Source organism: Pristiophorus japonicus, chromosome 17 (genome assembly GCF_044704955.1).
Source record: "Pristiophorus japonicus isolate sPriJap1 chromosome 17, sPriJap1.hap1, whole genome shotgun sequence".
In the NCBI taxonomy this organism is placed as follows: domain Eukaryota; kingdom Metazoa; phylum Chordata; class Chondrichthyes; family Pristiophoridae; genus Pristiophorus; species Pristiophorus japonicus.
The window spans coordinates 94,174,540-94,193,972 of record NC_091993.1 but is presented as its reverse complement, the minus strand read 5'-3'; the positions used below and the strand labels follow the sequence as shown (position 1 = coordinate 94,193,972).

The following is a 19,433-nucleotide window of genomic DNA, read 5'->3' as shown; positions in this document are numbered from 1 at the left end:
TCCAATACTCTCCTGGCTAGCCCATTCTCCACATCTTAAGCTTCAGCTCATCCAAAACTGTACTATCCATATCCTATCCTGCACCAAGACCCGTTTAGCTGTCACTCCCTCGTTTCTTGTCATGGCTCCCAGTCCCTCAATGCCTCCAATTTAAAATTCTCATTCTCATATTTAAATCCTCTCATAGTCTTTTCCATCCCTGTCTCTAGCTTCCTCCAGCCCTACAATCTCCCTGGAACTCTTTGTTCCTCGAAATCTAGTTTCTTGTGCCTCCCCCATCTTCGTCCCACCTTTGTTGGTTGTGTCTTCAACTGCTGCACTCTGGAATCCTCTCCTTAAACCATTCTGTCTCTCCACCTCCATCTCCTCCTTTAAGACCCTCCTTTTTAACCAACTTTTTGGCCTTCCCCACTTAATATTTCCTTCTTTGGCTCACGATCCATTTTTATTTGATTACACCTTGGAATTTTCTTCACATTAAAGATCTCTGGATCAGTCGAGTTCTTACCTCCCTGAGAACCTGAACCGCTTGACAGTCCAGGTTGTCAAAAGGCAAGAACATTAGAGGGGGAGAAAATCAGAAACTGTGAGAGAACTAAAGAGAGGGAAAGAAATCAAAAGGTGCAGGGAGATTGACAGAGAGAGAGGATCTAAGAGGGAATTCATTGAAGAAAATTGAAAAGAAGGGACGATCAAGAGAAACAAATATGAATTTCAAGTGGCTAGGATCTGGAATGCACTGCCTGAAAGGTTGGTGGAGGCAGATTCAATCCTGGCTTTCAAAAGGGATTTGGATGCGTACCTGAAGGAAATTAAAATTGCAGGACTATGGGGAAAGAGCGAGGGAGTGGGACTAGCTGAAGTGCTCTTGCAGAGAGCCGGCACGGGCTCGACACGCCGAATGGCCTCCTTCTGTGCTGTAACCATTCTTTGATTCGATCTACCAAGAGCGTAGAGAGAGAGAGAGAGAGCTACCAGCCTCTGCAGCAGGAGCAGCATGTGTTTTGTCAGCTCCATGTATGAGTGCAAAGTATGAGTGTTTCAGGCCGGTCTCACAATCAGTCGAAGGACAATGCTGTGCCTTCTTTGAAGTACAGCTTCTTTGAATAGATTAATATGTTTATGGCAAGGATGCGATGGTTCCAAAATCTGTTTTGCATATCTGAAATTGAGTTTATGTTTTGTCAATGATGTTCAGTCGTCAGATCATGATATCATGCAATTTCAAATTTTGTGATTGCAAGCAAGTTTTCAAAGTAAAAAGGTTGTACTGTTCCATTTTGTTTTAATCTTAAGGTGATATTTTTAATGTATTTCTACCAATATGTGGACTATATGTTTCAGGTGGTGGTTGGAGACAAAGTCGTGTTGAATCCAGTCAATGCTGGACAGCGTTTACATGCAAGCAATTATGAGCTCTTTGACAATGCAGGCTGTCAGGAGGTAAGAACGCAGCAGAGGAAGGGAACGTCTGAAGATGTGAGAGAAATAATGAAAGGATGAGAAAAGAAAAAGGTTCAGGAAGAATAATCGGGAGAAACAAAAGACAGAGAAAGAGGAACTAAGAGGGATTTAAGGAAAGGAAATTAAAAGGCAGTGATGATGAAGTGAAATAGACATGAATATCCAGCTAGTGAGAGAGAGCTACCAGCCTCTGCAGAAGTAGCATCCTGGAGTTGCATCTCTTCATATTTTGTCAGGTTCATGTAAGATTTTCATAATGTAAATCGTTATTACAAAAAAGAAAACACATAGAAGAAACAAATGTGGCAGAAGATCCTATCCATCACAGGAAGTGATAACAAGAAGTATTTATGTACAAATATCAAATGTGTTTGAGAGTAAGTGTAAATTGAATTCACCTTCTGTTGATGCGCGATTAAGCTGCGCGCAAGATTCTGACACTATTAATTTTAGAATTAATTAAAAATCATTTGTAGTGCTAGGTCGTTGATAGGTTGTCCATAGTAAGAAGCTAATTGTTTTCTTTTCAAAACTGTTGTATTTATTTTTACATTTTCAACTATAGGTAAACTCTGTGAACTGCAACACAAGCTGGAAGATAAATCTGTTCATGAAGTACAATGACTATATCGAAGATGTTTTGAAAGGGGTATGAATTATTGTAAAGTTGTTGGAAGAACATATTGCTGAAGAATAATGTTGATAATGCACAGCTCAATAGGGTAGAAATTCTGAGCACTGAAGTTCAGGTGGGAACACAATGTGCTCGACCTACAATTCTATATGCATTTATTTTTAACTTTATTTGAAGCAGAAGATACAGGGCCACTGGGAGAGAGCAGAGCTATGACAGTGGCTTTGGGTTGGTCTATGAAAGAACTGGCAGAGGCACAATGGGGAGAATGGCATTCTGTGCTGTAAGCTCCTATGGTTCCATGGTATCCCTGAACTTCACCCATTAGAATGTCTACCCTTTCAGTTTTAGGAATTTGACTGGTTCCTCGGAGCCATTTAATAAATATTTTTACAGTGTAATCTGTGTACTGGTGGCATTATACTTTTCTCACATTTGAGAACAAAGAAAATGAATACATATTCTTGTTATGATGGCCACCATCAATACACACCTGTGACCACTTGAAATCTTGAATTTGGTGTAGATAAAATGGACACATTGTCAATATCACCTGGTTTGTACAACACATTATGCCTGAGGTGAACAGTCAGCTATTTTTCCATTTCAGCTTTGATTTCTGTTGCTGGAGCAAACATTTAGATAACTAAAAAGCTGTCGCTTTGGCTGCCAACCTCTCTCCATCAACTCATTCTTTCTCAGGATCTCAAACTGTGAAATTCCTGATTTCCCTCACTCCACCTTTCCTATAATCCACAGGCTTTCCAAACCCAAGCTTCACATCGACAAACATAGAAACATAGAAAAATCGGTGCAGGAGTAGGCCATTCGGCCCTTCGAGCCTGCACTGCCATTCAATAAGATCATGGCTGATCATTCCTTCAGTACCTCTTTCCTGCTTTCTCTCCATACCCCTTGATCCCCTTAACCATAAGAACCATATCTAACTCCCTTTTGAATACATCCAGTGAACTGGCATCAACAACTCTCTGCGGCAGGGAATTCCACAGGTTAACAACTCTCTGAGTGAAGAAGTTTCTCCACATCTCAGTCCTAAATGGCCTACCCCTTATCCTAAGACTATGTCCCCTGGTTCTGGACTTCCCCAACATCGGGAACATTCTTCCCGCATCTAACCTGTCCAGTCCCGTCAGGATCTTATATGTTTCTATTCGATCCGCTCTCATCCTTCTAAACTCCAGTGAATAAAGGCCCAGTTGATCCAGTCTCTCCTCATATGACAGCCCAGCTATCCCTGGAATCAGTCTGGTGAACCTTCGCTGCACTCCCTCAATAGCAAGAACGTCCTTTCTCAGACTAGGAGACCAAAACTGAACACAATATTCCAGGTGAGGCCTCACTAAGGCCCTGTACAGCTGCAGTAAGACCTCACTGCTTCTATATTCAAATCCCCTACCATTTGCCTTCTTTACCGCCTGCTGTACCTGCGTGGCCACTTTCAGTGACTGATGAACCATGACACCCAAGTCTCGTTGTACCTCCCCTTTTCCCAGTCTGCCGCCATTCAGATAATATTCTGCCTTGGTGTTTTTGCCCCCAAAATGGATAACCTCACATTTATCCACATTATACTGCATCTGCCATGCATTTGCCCATTCACCCAACCTGTCCAAGTCACCTTGTAGCCTCTTAGCGTTCTCCTCACAGCTCACACCGCCACCCAGCTTAGTGTCATCTGCAAAGTTGGAGATATTACACTCTATTCCTTCATCCAAATCGTTAATGTATATTGTAAAGAGCTGGGGTCCTAGCACAGCCCTGCGGCACTCCACGAGTCACTGCCTGCCATTCTGAAAAGGACCCGTTTATCCCGACTCTCTGCTTCCTGTCTGCCAACCAGTTCCCTATCCACGTCAGTATATTACTCCCAATACCATGTGCTTTGATTTTGCACAACAATCTCTTGTGCGGGACCTTGTCAAAAGCCTTCTGAAAGTCCAAATACACCACATCCACTGGTTCTTCCTTGTCCACTCTGCTAGTTACATCCTCAAAAAATTCCAGAAGATTCGTCAAGCATGATTTCCCTTTCATAAATCCATGCTGACTTGATCCGATCCTGTCACTGCTTTCCAAATGCGCTGCTATTTCATCCTTAATGATCGATTCCAACATTTTCCCCACTACTGATGTCAAGCTAACCGGTCTATAATTACCCGTTTTCTCTCTCCCTCCTTTTTTAAAAAGTGGTGTTACATTAGCTACCCTCCAGTCCATGGGAACGGATCCAGAGTCGATAGACTCTTGGAAAATGATCACCAATGCATCCACTATTTCTAGGGCCACTTCCTTGAGCACTCTGGGATGCAGACTATCAGGCCCCGGGGATTTATCAGCCTTCAATCCCGTCAATTTCCCTAACACAATTTCCCGCCTAATAAGGATATCCTTCAGTTCCTCCTTCTCACTAGACCCAATGTCCCCTAGTACATTCGGAAGGTTATTTGTATCTTCCTTCATGAAGACAGAACCGAAGTATTGGTACAATTGGTCTGCCATTTCTTTGTTCCTCATTATAATTTCAACTAAATCCGACTGCAAGGGACCTACGTTTGTCTTTACTAATCTTTTTCTCTTCACATATTTATAGAAGCTTTTGCAGTCAGTTTTTATATTCCCTGCAAGCTTCCTCTCGTACACTCTTTTCCCCCTCTTAATTAAACCCTTAGTCCTCCTCTGTTAAATTGTAAATTTCTCCCAGTCCTCAGGTTTGTTGCTTTTTCGAGCCAATTTATATGCCTCTTCCTTGGCTTTAACACTATCCTTAATTTCCTTTGTTAGCCATGGTTGAGCCACCTTTCCAGTTTTATTTTTACTCCAGAAAGGGATGTACATTTGCTGAAGTTCATGTGATCTTTAAGTGTTTGCCATTGCTTATCCACCGTCAACCCTTTTAGTATCGTTTGCCAGTCTATTCTAGCTAATTCACGCCTCATACCGTCGAAGTTATCTTTCCTTAAGTTCAGGACCCTAGTTTCCGAATTAACTTTGTCACTCTCCATCTTAATAAGGAATTCTACCATATTATGGTCACTTTTCCCCAAGGGTCCTCGCACAACAAGATTGCTAATTAGTCCCTTCTCATTACACAATACCCAGTCTAGGATGGCCAGCTCCCTAGTTGGTTCCTCGACATATTGGTCGAGAAAACCATCCCAAATACACTCCAGGAAATCCTCCTCCACCGCTTTGCTGCCAGTTAGGTTAGCCCAATCAATGTGTAGATTAAAGTCGCCCATGATTACTGCTGTACCTTTATTGCACACATCCCTTATTTCTTGTTTGATGCTGTCCCCAACCTCACTACTACTATTTGGTGGTCTATACATAACACCCACTAGCATTTCTCCCCTTTGAAATTCTGCAGCTCCACCCATACCGATTCCACATCATCCAGGCTAATGTCCTTCCTTACAATTGCATTGATTTCCTCTTTAACCAGCAACGCCACCCCGCCTCCTTTTCCTTTCTGTCTATCCTTCCTAAATGTTGAATACCCCTAGATGTTGACTTCCCAGCCTTGATCACCCTGGAGCCATGTCTCCGTGATGCCAATTACATCATATCTGTTAACTGCTATCTGCGCAGTTAATTCATTCACCTTATTCCGAATACTCCTTGCATTGAGGCACAGAGCCTTCAGGCTTGTTTTTTTAACACACTTTGCCCCTTTAGAATTTTGCTGTAATGTGGCCCTTTTTGTTTTTTGCCTTGGGTTTCACTGCCCTCCACTTTTACTGTTCTCCTTTCTATATTTTGCTTCTGCTTCCTTTTTATTTCCCTCTGTCTCCCTGCATAGGTTCCCATCACCCTGCCATATTAGTTTAACACCTTCCCAACAGCACTAGCAAACACTCCCCCTAGGATATTGGTTCCGGTCCTGCCCAGGTGCAGACCGTCTGGTTTGTACTGGTCCCACCTCCCCCAGAACCGGTTCCAATGTCCCAGGAATTTGAATCCCTCCATTCTGCACCACTCCTCAAGCCACGTATTCATCTGAGCTATCCTGCGATTCCTACTCTGACTAGCACGTGGCACTGGTAGCAGTCCTGAGATTACTACTTTTGAGGTCCGACTTTTTAATTTAGCTCCTAGCCCCCTAAATTCACCTCATAGGACCTCATCCCGTTTTTTACCTATGTCATTGGTACCTATATGCACCACGACAACTGGCTGTTCACCCTCCCTTTTCAGAATGTCCTGCACCCGCTCCGAGATATCCTTGACCCTTGCACCAGGGAGGCAACATACCATCCTGCAACATACCATCACGTCACTATTTCCTGGTTTATCTCTGATCTGTGGGCTGAGAGCTTCCATCTGGGTTTCTCAATACAACAAAATGATCTGAGTAACCCATGCATCACCTGACTGGCAGGGACATTCGGAGCCCAATCAAATTCCAGAGAACATGGATGCATCTCCCCCCATTTCTACCCTAGGATCAGCTGCAGTAATCTCATTAGATAGTCAGCAGGGGGCCAATTTTGGCACCTTTAAGTTTTAGAAATGCTTGTAATAACTGTCCCAATCACAACTTGCGGGGGGAGATTGAGCGGCCTGGAAACAGGATGTATGGGTTTCCAGTAGGTCTTGCCAAATTTAACGTCAGGACACGATTACATTTTTTACATGTGTTTCGTGGCCGCAGCCAGACAGATTAGAGGCTGGGTGGGTAGGCCTGGAGCTCCAGACTGCAGGGTCAGATATCGTCAGAGGGCCGGACAGCGGGAAGGAAGCTGCCATCGGGAGAGGGTCCAACATCGAAAGGGGAGCTGCCATCGGGAAGTGGGTGGACATCGGGAGAGGGTCAGATATCAGGAGGGGAACGGACATGGGGAGGGGTCTGATCGCAGGGTTCTGATTGCAGGAAGGTGTTTGGCCGATTACATGAGACCAATTAGGGGGGCGGGGGGAGCTTGAGGGGTCAGGGGTAGAATTCCTGCTCCTCCTGGCCCACAAACTGTGCTGGAAAGGCACTGACCTGGTCCACCCATCCATTCTCATCTCTCTTCTGCTGCCAGGTTTCCTGCAGCCCGGGAAACCAGCTGGCCAGCATGAAATTTAAAATGGAGGTAAAACGTGAGGTGCACAGCCTCATTACAATATTTAAATTTGGGACCCACCTCTGAAGAGCAGGTGAGTCACCCGCCACTAATCCGCCTCCGATTAAACTGGAATTGGAGGTGGATTGGGTCGGGATTCTGATTTTTTTTTTAACCCTTTTCCGGGGGGGGGGAGCAGTCTTGATCCTCCTGGATTCCCATTAAGGTCAGTTGAAGATAAACTTGCATGCCAGTTTCTTTGGAAGCCTCCAGCTTTCCTTTTAATAGCTGCTGGTTAGACCACTTTAGATCCTGAAAGACCAGTTAGAGTTTGCAAGCTTTGACTCTTTTAAACAAATTTAGCAAACAGGTTCTAAAATTTTGTCGGGTTTCTCTTTTCAATACTGAAATGAGGTCTGCGGCACCTGCCTTTAAAAAAAAATGGCACCGATGAATTAAGTGATGGCCCAAATGTACGAATAAATTGGACATTGCTCTGATAAATTCGTCATTGTTGCATCTGTTTTACATCCATGTCTCCAGTGTCATTTACAACAATGTTGCCAGCCAAACAGAAATCAGATGAGATTGTCAGTTTTATCAGTATAAGCCAGGTGGTCAGGAGAGAAAGATAGTCTGTGACATCGGTAAGTACTATTTAGATAGCTCGACTCCAGTGTGCACAGCCCTGCTGGAAAAGGTATTATTGTCCAGAATTCCGATGTAGAATTCTATAATGCCTGTATATAAACAGAACAGTAATTCAGGATAATTGAAAATGGCCTTGGCCATATGAGTTGCTGTTATTTTCATTAAGATAAACTTTCTGACAAATGATCTTTCACCTCCAGCATTCAACCTCTTTCTGTTGCTAACTTCTTTGTCTTTCTCTGTTTTATTGATACCAGTATGGTCAGTTCCCTTCTGAACTTTCCTTTCTTGTTCCATCTACGCTGCAACGCTGCCATCCTACATGCTGTTTCCACTTCCTACACCCCCACTGTGATGAAACTAAGACTCAGTGTTACCTCTAGTTATCTCATTCTTTCCCAAAAAGCATGGAACCTCTTAGTCTGTTCCTCCTTCTACAACGTTCAGGTTTTAACAACCCTGGAATCTTGGTGTCACTGCTCCCTTATCCTTTACTCTTTTGAACCTTGGTGGCTTCTTGTACAATGTCCATTGATTGACACATCACCTTGGTTTCTCAGTTTAAAAAAAATATGTGACTCAATCATAATGGGCCATGTTTTGCTGGAGCAGATCATCTTGCAGTGTGCCCTGTTAGTTAGACCTACAATTCCATGGTTAGGTTTTAAAACATTTTGCCCATAAAATTACTGGAAGTGCAAGCTACTAACAGCGCAGTGAGGGCCATAGTGCATCTGGGATTTTAGTGAAAAACAGGGCAAGCAGTGCATCTCTTTAACCAAAGAGATTAAAGGATTGTGAAATAAACAGAGCAAGGACTGAGAAGGAAGTGTAAACTGGAGTGGGTGACTTCAACGTCATATCAGGTACAAAAAGAGAAACAAAAAGAGGGAAAGAAAGATTGGATTAAGAGAGAAGAAAAAGAGACAAAAAGGAAAAGTAAGAAAAAAATGTGAAATTTGACAAAGTCTCCTAAAACAATTCATAACCTGAAGGAATGAGACTCCACACTTCGAATGATTTACTTTCTGTGCCAGCGAGGTTGATTGGAAGTAATTAATAATTATCACATCGTTAAAAGGATACTTTCTCTGATACTATTAAACTTAACTTTCTGTGCCGAGTTTATTGAGCAATTGATGTGTAAATGCAAATGTGTTCATGAAATTGAGGGAGAGGTTCAGCACGGATGCCATTTTAGCAAAGCTAATGGTGGATCGGTGTAAATCAGCCAGCATTTCATGGGGTAGCTCTCCCTGGCCACAAGTTGCTGACTAATTTGCGCATTAATGACGGCGTGTGTTGTTCAGGCAGTTATTTGTTCAGCAAAACCTGTCACAATGTGTTCTACATTTTCTTTAGTGATAAAAGACAGTGTTGACAGGAAAGAATCAGTGTCCTACTCGAATGAATCTGGAGCTTTCTTTACTTGGATGTGAATATTTGAATCTTTGCCCTTGCAGGGTGATGTGGTAAGGCTGTTCCATGCAGAACAGGAGAAGTTTCTCACGTGCGATGAATACAAATCAAAGCTGCATGTATTTCTGCGTACAACACTGCGTCAGTCTGCCACCTCAGCAACGAGCTCAAACGCACTCTGGGAGGTTGAGGTAATTTTGAATGTGGGGGAAATGTTTCTCTGTGTGTTACCTATATTCTACAAAGTCCTACCCATTATTTTATCTGCAGTAATCCTCTGTGATGAAAGTGTGTGTGTGTCTACGCTCATATTTGATTAATTAAAAAATAAATCGCCACAAAAAGAATCACCAAGATTCAACTCTGCTTAGCATGCCAGGAAGGAATTAGAATCGAGCTAAACTTGCACCTACATGAAATAATGTACATGAAATAGAAAAACAAATGCCCTGGAACCTTTTTCTGCCTTGAACCAGCCCTACGTAGCTGCAAATCACTGTGCTGCCTCGAGGGACATGTTTGACACCTGCATCGGTGGACATTGACAACAACTGAAAGAGGAAGGATTTCTTCTGCATTTATAACATAAGAACATAAGAACTAGGAACAGGAGTAGGCCATCTAGCCCCTCGAGCCTGCTCCGCCATTCAACAAGATCATGGCTGATCTGGCCGTGGACTCAGCTCAACTTACCCGCCTGCTCCCCATAACCCTTAATTCCCTTATTGGTTAAAAATCTATCTATCTGTGATTTGAATACATTCAATGAGCTAGCCTCAACTGCTTCCTTGGGCAGAGAATTCCACAGATTCACAACCCTCTGGGAGAAGAAATTCCTTCTCAACTCGGTTTTAAATTGGCTCCCCCATATTTTGAGGCTGTGCCCCCTAGTTCTAGTCTCCCCGACCAGTGGAAACAACCTCTCTGCCTCTATCTTGTCGATCACTTTCATTATTTTAAATGTTTCGATAAGATCACCCCTCATCCTTCTGAACTCCAACAAGTAAAGACCCAGTTTACTCAATCTATCATCATAAGGTAACCCTCTCATCTCTGAAATCAGCCTAGTGAATCGTCTCTGTACCCCCTCCAAAGCTAGTATATCCTTCCTTAAGTAAGGTGACCAAAACTGCACGCAGTACTCCAGGTGCGGCCTCACCAATACCCGATACAGTTGCAGCAGGACCTCCCTGCTTTTGTACTCCATCCCTCTCGCAATGAAGGCCAACATTCCATTCGCCTTCCTGATTACCTGCTGCACCTGCAAACTAACTTTTTGGGATTCATGCACAAGAAATGTCTGCTGTGTCACCCAGGCGGGTGGCACGGTTTAATGTTTATGTTTATTTTCAGGTAAACTCAAAAGAGTTTCATGCACAAGGACCCCCAGGTCCCTCTGCACCGCAGCATGTTATAATTTATCCCCATTCAAATAATATTCCCTTTTACTGTTTTTTTTTCCAAGGTGGATGACCTCACATTTTCCGACATTGTATTCCATCTGCCAAACCTTAGCCCATTCGCTTAACCTATCTAAATCTCTTTGCAGCCTCTCTGTGTCCTCTACACAACCCGCTTTCCCACTAATCTTTGTGTCATCTGCAAATTTTGCTACACTACACTCTGTTCCCTCTTCCAGGTCATCTATATATATTGTAAACAGTTGTGGTCCCAGCACCGATCCCTGTGGCACACCACTAACCACCGATTTCCAACCCGAAAAGGACCCATTTATCCCGACTCTCTGCTTTCTGTTAGGCAGCCAATTCTCTATCATGCTAATACATTTCCTCTGACTCTGCGTACCTTTATCTTCTGCAGTAACCTTTTGTGTGGCATCTTATCGAATGCCTTTTGGAAATCTAAATACACCACATCCATCGGTACACTTCTATCCACCAGGCTCATTATATCCTCAAAGAATTCCAGTAAATTAGTTAAACATGATTTCCCCTTCATGAATCCATGTTGCATCTGCTTGATTGCACTATTCCTGTCTCGATGTCCTGCTATTTCTTCCTTAAATATACCTTCAAGCATTTTCCCCACGACAGATGTTAAACTAACCGGCCTATAGTTACCTGCCTTTTGTCTGCCCCCTTTTTTAAACAGAGGCGTTACATTAGCTGCTTTCCAATCCGCTGGTACCTCCCCAGAGTCCAGAGAATTTTGGTAGATTATAACAAATGCATCTGCTATAACTTCCGCCATCTCTTTTTATACCCTGGGATGCATTTCATCCGGACCAGGGGACTTGTCTACCTTGAGTCCCATTAGCCTGTCCAGCACTACCTCCCTAGTGATAGTGATTATCTCAAGGTCCTCCCTTCCCACATTCCCGTGACCAGCAATTTTTGGCATGGTTTTTGTTCTTCCACTGTAAAGACCGAAGAAAAATAATTGTTTAAGGTCTCAGCCATTTCCACATTTCCCATTATTAAATCCCCCTTCTCATCTTCTAAGGGATCAACATTTACTTTAGTCACTCTTTTCCATTTTATATATCGGTAAAAGCTTTTACTATTTTTTTAATGTTTCTGGCCATTACAGAAACGTGGTAGCAGGGGGGCCAAGACTGGGAATTAAACATACAGGGGTATCTGCCAATTCGGAAAGATAGACAAGAAGGGAAAGGAGGTAGGGTAGCTCTGTTAATAAAGGATGATATCAGGGCAGTTGTGAGAGACGATATTGGCTCTAATGAACAAAATGTTGAATCATTGTGGGTGGAGATTAGAGATAGTAAGGGGAATAAGTCACTGGTGGGCGTAGTTTATAGGCCCCCAAATAATAACTTCACAGTGGGGCGGGCAATAATCAAGGGAATAATGGAGGCATGTGAAAAAGGAACGGCAGTAATCATGGGGGATTTTAACCTACATATCGATTGGTCAAATCAAATCGCATGGGGTAGCCTTGAGGAGTAATTCATAGAATGCATACGGGATTGTTTCTTAGAACAGTATGTTACAGAACCTACAAGGGAGCAAGCTATCTTAGATCTGAACTGAACTCAGCTATTTTGTAATAATACAAGTCATAGGGGTGAAATGCAGGTGTGTTTGGGATAAATAACATCAGAAACAGAAACAAAGGGGCAATTTTACTTAAAGAAAACATGAAGTACTTATTATGATGCCGAATTATCAGTTGCAGAACTAAATTCTACTGGGAGTCCTTTGGGGTAAAAGAGTGCGTTACAATATTTAGTAATTCAACAGACACTAGGGCGTCGAAATTTGGTCCCGCCATTTTTGAGGCGGTGTCACTGGCTGTGCTGATTTTAATGCCAGGTGGTAGGTGCCGCCTCAAACTGCAAAATTCAGTTTTACCACCCAAAGATGAGAGAGCAGCGCTGAAAGTGGCGTTGCACACGCGTCCTCGGACACCAACGGAACGGCAGCTCAGGAGGCCGACTGAATTTCCCGACGGTAGGGTGCCAGCATGTGAGTTTAAAGAAAATGGAAAAAAAAAAATTTCCCACACTTTCCCACTGGTCCCATTAATACCTCAATGCTAAAAAAATAAAAATAAACACTGACCTTGATCCCTGGACGCTACCGCCCCAGGATCCCTGATGTCCCACCAGCTTTCCCCAGGCTGTATGGACGCCTGCCGGTAAGGCCACCATACTCACCAAATATCGCATCGACGGCAGCAATGGGACGTTGCATGCTGAATGACGTCACCACGTGGGTGGCGCCGAGCACGCAGCGGTATGCCTTGGCGCTGCCCCCACCGTCTAACTAAATTGTCTGACAGCCCAGGAATCTGGTAGCCGCCCATTAGCTGCCCCACTCTGGTGTTAACGGCGGCGTAAGAAACCGAATTTCAAGCCCTAGATTCTTTAGCTAGTACACGCAAATTTGAGATCTGTGCTCCTGCTAGCTTGGAAATCGTCCCTGTTTACCCGTGGCTCATTCTTTTCTGCAGGTGGGGGAACAGTGGCTGTCATTTCCTTATCCATGTACTGTTCTTGCCATGCAGATCATACAAAATGTTTTACAGCAAGGATAACCTTTGAGACACATGGGGACATCTGTTGCACATCTGTTGTGACTTGTCATTTGCTTCTGACTGTAGACTATGTGCAATCTGTGTAACAAATACCACCTTTCTTTAGTTTATAATAATGACCTATCTCTCTCATATCCTTTCTAGGTTGTCCACCATGACCCCTGCAGAGGAGGTGCTGGCCATTGGAACAGCCTCTACAGGTTTAAACATTTAGCTACAGGCCATTACCTGGCTGCTGAGGTGCGATTATCCTTTTAATTTAAAGACTAATGCTACTTTGGAGAGAGAAAGTACTTTAAGTATAAAGTAATGTTCCTAAAACTGTTTAAAGTTTTAAAACAATTGGAAGCTCTCTGCAGGCTGAGAATCCAAAAGCAGCCTCTTGGAGATCTGCCATACTCGATTCCCTGGCTAGGAAAGGACTGCTTGATTGACCGATCTGATGGATACATCTTCTACTAGCTACCATTATTATGAATGAAGATTGGCATCCTTAACATGCTGGCAGTTAATCCCAATGAAAACATTATAAATTTCAGCAACATCTCCCAGCCAGTTTTAAACGTGCCTGTTGGGCACTGAGTATGATGAAAAATGTCAATATTTCTAAAAAGGAAATTGGCTGGAGATGTACTTATCAGACATGTTAACAAGTGGAAATTTCAATATGCTGGGTCTTTGTCAATTTGCCTTTGAGTCGGTAAAACTGTAAATTTCTCTAAAGGAGAAGACATGACATTTTTGAAATAATCTTTGAGGATACTGCTTAAGTTGAAAGCAGTGTCCCCTGTTCCATGACACCACTGATACTTTTAATAGGAGCACAAACACTGAACAAAATATGTTCAAGGTATTTAAACAAGGCTTTAGTAGATCAAAAGTTTGTTTGTACTAATGCATAATTGGCAGGTGGCAGAAGCCTCCATAGAGGTGCAACTTGTACATCGGATCCTAGAAGTTCTACAAACTGTTCAGGCTGGCAGATCTATGGCAGAGTGGTAGTTTTGTCTGGAATTGTGGGGACAGTTATTGGAATAATTTGGATGGACAACCCACTGCTGTTGAGGCTCTTGTCCCACTGTAAGCTGTTATCAGGCCACGGGGGAAAGGTTAAACAATTCACTTAGGCCCCACAGGGGTCCAAGTGTAGCATGTCAAAGATAATCAATCCCTTTGGCATCCGTTACCTTTGTTGAATCACACAGTTGTGGGCTTTTTCTATGCCCACAGCGGAACCCAGGCCTGCTCTCAGTAGTTATCAGAATTGCAAGGAAGAGAGATGCAAAAACCAGAATTCCCAGGAAACCATCAAGATACACCCCTGAAATGCTGTTGGGGACATAGGAGGGGTGGGTAGAAGGTGTTAAACCCTCCCGCCGCCCGCCCCCACCCTTTGCCCCAGTCAGTCAGGGTACGTTAAATGGGTTGGAAACCCAGTAGACCCGTGTTCCATCCCAAATTCTGACCACCATCACAGCTTTCACTGAAATCCACCTTCCCAGGGGCCAGAATTTTTAGGCTTAATTTTTAGGATTTAATCGAGTGCGCTTTCTCATCAGTATATCTGAGATCCATTTGATGCAGTTAAAATAAGCTTATTTATTATTCTGTTAAGAACCTGTAGACACCTATTTATCTGAGCTTTCATTTCACTACATTTTACTTACAGGACTAAAGATTTTTCCATGGTGTTCAAAGCATTCTTTTTATGCTTATATCATTTATGGAATCAATTTATATAGTCACCCTTCCTTTCTCTTTTCTGTCCTCTTCCTGCCCCCAATGTTAAAAGCCAGGTGGTGGTAAAGCCACAGACCAATTTTTTGTCATAAATGTAAAAGTTAGAAGTGGAGGTTCAGGCAGAACCATATCACCAAACATAAGAGATAAGTGACCAAGGAAAAACATTGAAGCAAATGTTACAGAGGGTTCAAGAACCAATTGGGTGTGTTTCTGGAGAACTGATAATAGAGAAATCAGGTGAAAAGGTAAAGTCTGCATAAGGTCAGATACTGGTTCTTATTTCCTGAAAACCACATTGTAGACTTAGGCAGGATAATTTTGTTGAATACTTCTATATGTGTTAATGGGCTGGTTATATCATGTGTAACAGAGGGAGAAAGGAACAATATGTGAGCCATAGGCTTTTGAGAGCTCTGTATCTGCGATAGGGATGCAATTTTAAGGATTATATAAAATGTTAGAATGACGAAAGCAAGGCAGTAGAGCTTTAAGGCATTGTTGATCTTAATTGCCTTTAATTAGGAACAGCTCCCAGCCTGTAAGGATAAAATGCAGGGAAATAGTTCAATTGAAGAGAGGAGTTTGGAGAGGAAGTAACTGAGAGTGAGAAGGTGTTGGTGGGAAAGTAATCCTTGTTACTGTTTTGTTCATTGCTACACTTAAAGATACAATTGCCATGGGTGAATAAGCCTGACTTGTTTTAATCATTAAACTCTGGTCTCCATGGCTAATGGACCACTGGGTCCTGGGCCTGCTTCAACTTGTTGCACATATAAGTATCTATTTGCCTATTGAATGTTATTTCATTGTGTTTGTGCACCGGTAAATTGTGTACTTTGATTAAATCCCTTTATTGGTGCTATGTTCCCAGTATTGAAGCACTGACCACACTCGATCAGCTTCACTGGGCAGGCCACATAGTTCGCATGCTAGATACGAGACTCCCGAAGCAAATGTTTTATGTGGAGCTCCTTCATGGTAAATGAGCCAAAGGTGGGCAGCGGAAGCGTTACAAGGACACCCTCAAAGCCTACCTGGTAAAGTGCGACATCACCACTGACACCTGGGAGATCCTGATCGAAGACCGCCCGAGGTGGAGAAAGTGTATCCAGGAGGGTGTTGAGTTCTTCGAGTCTCACACAAAGAACGTGAAGAGGTCAAGCACAGGCAGCGGAAAGAGCGTGCGGCAAACCAGCCCCACCCACCCCTTCCCTCGACGAATGTCTATCCCACCTGTGACAGGGTCTGTGGCTCTCGTATTGGATTGTTCAGCCACCAGAGAACTCACTTTGGGAGTGGAAGCAAGTCTTCCTCGATTCTGAGGGACTGCCTATGATGATGATGATGGTTTTTAAGAGTTTTTCCATAAGGTCCAAAGTATTCCTTTTTCTCATGTAATTTGCATTGATCTTAATCTCAGTAATCTGCCTGTCTCGCTGATGTGCAGTTTTGGCAGGAACACAATAAGATAACCTTGATTTTCTATGTTACTTGTAATATGATATTCGGTGTGATTCTGTTTCCTGGGTGATTAAGGCAGTCTAATTGAATGATCTGAGATGAGGCGATATTTGGAACCTATAGCAAAGCATTGCTGAATACAAGGTATCAATTAAAGGATTTAAAAAGCATGATGGCAGAGGGAATGGGAATGCTTTTATGCTGCTCTCATGGAAAGTAGATCCATGCTCAATGTAGCAAGTTCTTAATTTCAACCTTGCTGTATTCATTAAAAAAAAACTTGCATTTATATAGCGCCTTTCATGACCACCGGACGTCTCAAAGCACTTTACAGCCAATGAAGTACTTTTGGAATATAGTCACTGCTGTAATGTGGGAAACGTGGCAGTCAATATACGCGCAGCAAACTCCCACAAACAGCAATGTGATAATGACCAAACAATATGTTTTTTGTTATGTTAATTGAGGGATAAATATTGGCCAGCACACCGGGGTAACTCCCCTGCTCTTCTTCAAAATAGTGCCATGGGATCTTTTACTTCCACTTGAGAGAGCAGACAGGGCCCGGTTTAATATCTCATCCGAAAGACGGCATCTTTGACAGTGCAGCGCTCCCTCAGCACTGAACTGGAGTGTCAGCTTAGATTTTTTGTGCTCAAGAGCCTGAAGTTAGACTTGAACCCACAACCTTCTGACTTAAAGGTGAGAGTGCTACCCACTGAGCCACAGTTGGCACTGTTCCAGCTGCCACTGTTCCATATTATGAAGGGAAAATCAGAACTGAATGATCTAGGCATCCCTTGGAAACCAAGCGGCTTACTGCAGAGAAGCACTGGCAGAGGACCATGCATGGTGAGGAGGGTATTGCAAGGGGAAAATATGTGTGGAAAGAATTAAGCAAAATTATTCTGAAAATTCTAGTGTGCCAACTGTGGAAATGCAAATAAATTAAGGAGTTCACACATGCCTCCATTTACTCTCTTCTTAAGAAGCACCACTCATGGGAGGGATTAATTAGTGAGCATGAGAGGAGTGCAAGAGTGACCCACAAAGTACGCGTGGCCAGGAACAGTTGTGGGTGGAAGGTGAGCAGGTATCTGCCATTGGCTGAGGAACCCAAATCACAGGGCATTTAGAAGGAGGTTGCCTGTGAAGCACTAAATATATGTACAGGCACTTGGGACAGATTCCTAGATTGAGTGGCAGATGGTGACTCAGTTGAAGGGATCCACTATCTGTATCTGCGGCCACAAGGCGACTGTGTTCCGCACCACAATCAAACCTGCAGCGCACAACCATTCCAGAACGATCAGCTAAATCGCATCATCCCCCAACAGAGGACCGAATGGCAGTCACACCTTCTGGCATGGAAACCGTGACTACTGCGACAGATGCCTTGGTTGGTAGGGGTCGAAAGGTCTGACTTTGCTAGTGTTAAGTAGACTGTGGCTGGAATGCAGACAAGTATCTCTCAGGGCTTCAGTGATCTGATTGGCACAATTTGGGCAGCTGTTTTGCTATTCAGTGGCCAACTACAGCCAAGGTCCAGTACTAACTGGTATGTGTGTGGATGGGTGCCAAATGCCTCCTGACCTCCCTGTGTTCTTCATCCTCATTCCTCCTCTTCTTCCTCTAAATAGTACACATACAAGGGAATCACTAATGTCTACAGTCTCACAGGACAGTATATCACGTGTGCTCCACTGCCAACCCCTTCAGATGTCTCCAGAAACTAATGAAGACCTGGCTTCCCTTGCAAAAGTGGATGAGACACAGCACTTAGCAGCTCTTGTTTGGCCTCAGCTGCCCTGGGGGTCACATCAGTACCTAAAGGCTTCTTTACGCCCTCCTGGCACTGAGGAGAAAAGTAGAAGATTAGGACTAAAAGAGCACACAATTGCAGGGATCAAAGCAAGCATGGTGGAACAAAAAGAGTAGGAAGATGAACAGGTCATTTTTAATTAAACGTTCATATCGATTTGCAGACTGCTTTTTGGCAAGGTGGGCAAATGCCTTAGAGAATGTTACAGAAATGATAGACATGAAATGTGAGAGCCAAATCACCAAAGAAGAAGCATTTGATGTTTGTGAGAAGCGGCAGCATGGGAATAGAACTATTGTAGCAGTGGCCATAAGTAATGGTGAGGAAAAGCTTTCTCAATTAGCTCCCTGTAGATGTCTTGCAGCCAGCAGAGGGTTCTTCTGGCTGCCCCAACACCATCTGAAATTGGATGGTAAAACAGATCAAAATCAAACCCATGGAAGTAAGTACAAGGTTGCAAAGTGTAGAATGAATTGGCTGGAAAGTAACGATTAATTATCAACAACAATGTTCCAGCCGAGTTGGTCCAATCCTGTGGCTATCCAATTTGTCAGTCCCGGGACCACTGCCACAATATTTATTAATGATCTTAAAGAGAGTATTGTAAGTCAACCACGTAACTCTGCTGATTACACTGAGCTGTATGGAGAAGTAAGGAATTCTCTACGGAGAGAATTGCAATTTGAAGAGATCTAAGTTATTAGTAACTAGGTGGAAGAATGTTAGACTATTTTATATCCAGAAATACTGGTGGTAAAGCCACAAAGCTTTGTTACAATGAAAGTGTGTTGTTAAATAAGATGCATCAGGAATTTGTTTTGGGTGTGACAGTCAGAAGACATTCATGAGACAAATGTTGGAAAATTGTGTTCTGTTGTTTGCTACCAATTGTCAATGCAAATCACATGGAGGTTAGCGGATAGGGCAAACTGAACACAATGAAATAATACATTATATTTATTCTTGTAATGTGATTTCATGTTATAAGTTAAGCACCACACAGCACGGTACAATGATCAAAATGTAATAGGTGCTGCATTTATGAAATGTGTATTTGCAAAACAGTGTGCTTGATATAATGATGCGATTGGCAACAAGACTCATTTTTTCATTGCTGTGCGTGATATTATGATGAAAATCAACCAAGACACTGCCC

The 19,433-nt window shown here is 43.1% G+C and overlaps 1 protein-coding gene across 4 annotated transcripts in view; it reads left to right on the top strand.

The window, feature by feature from the left end:
* Nucleotides 1–19,433, top strand: part of itpr3 (inositol 1,4,5-trisphosphate receptor, type 3) — a 341,844-nt gene that overhangs the window by 158,570 nt on the left and 163,841 nt on the right. For 3 of the 4 annotated variants that reach the window (XM_070858941.1, XM_070858942.1, XM_070858940.1), the window contains exons 6-9: nt 1,345–1,443; nt 2,030–2,113; nt 9,279–9,425; nt 13,396–13,491. In XM_070858941.1, coding sequence (XP_070715042.1) covers nt 1,345–1,443; nt 2,030–2,113; nt 9,279–9,425; nt 13,396–13,491 — 426 coding nt within the window. Of the gene's footprint in view, nt 1–1,344; nt 1,444–1,748; nt 1,842–2,029; nt 2,114–9,278; nt 9,426–13,395; nt 13,492–19,433 lie in introns of those variants that run through there. The other variant, XM_070858943.1, reaches the window with a different exon arrangement.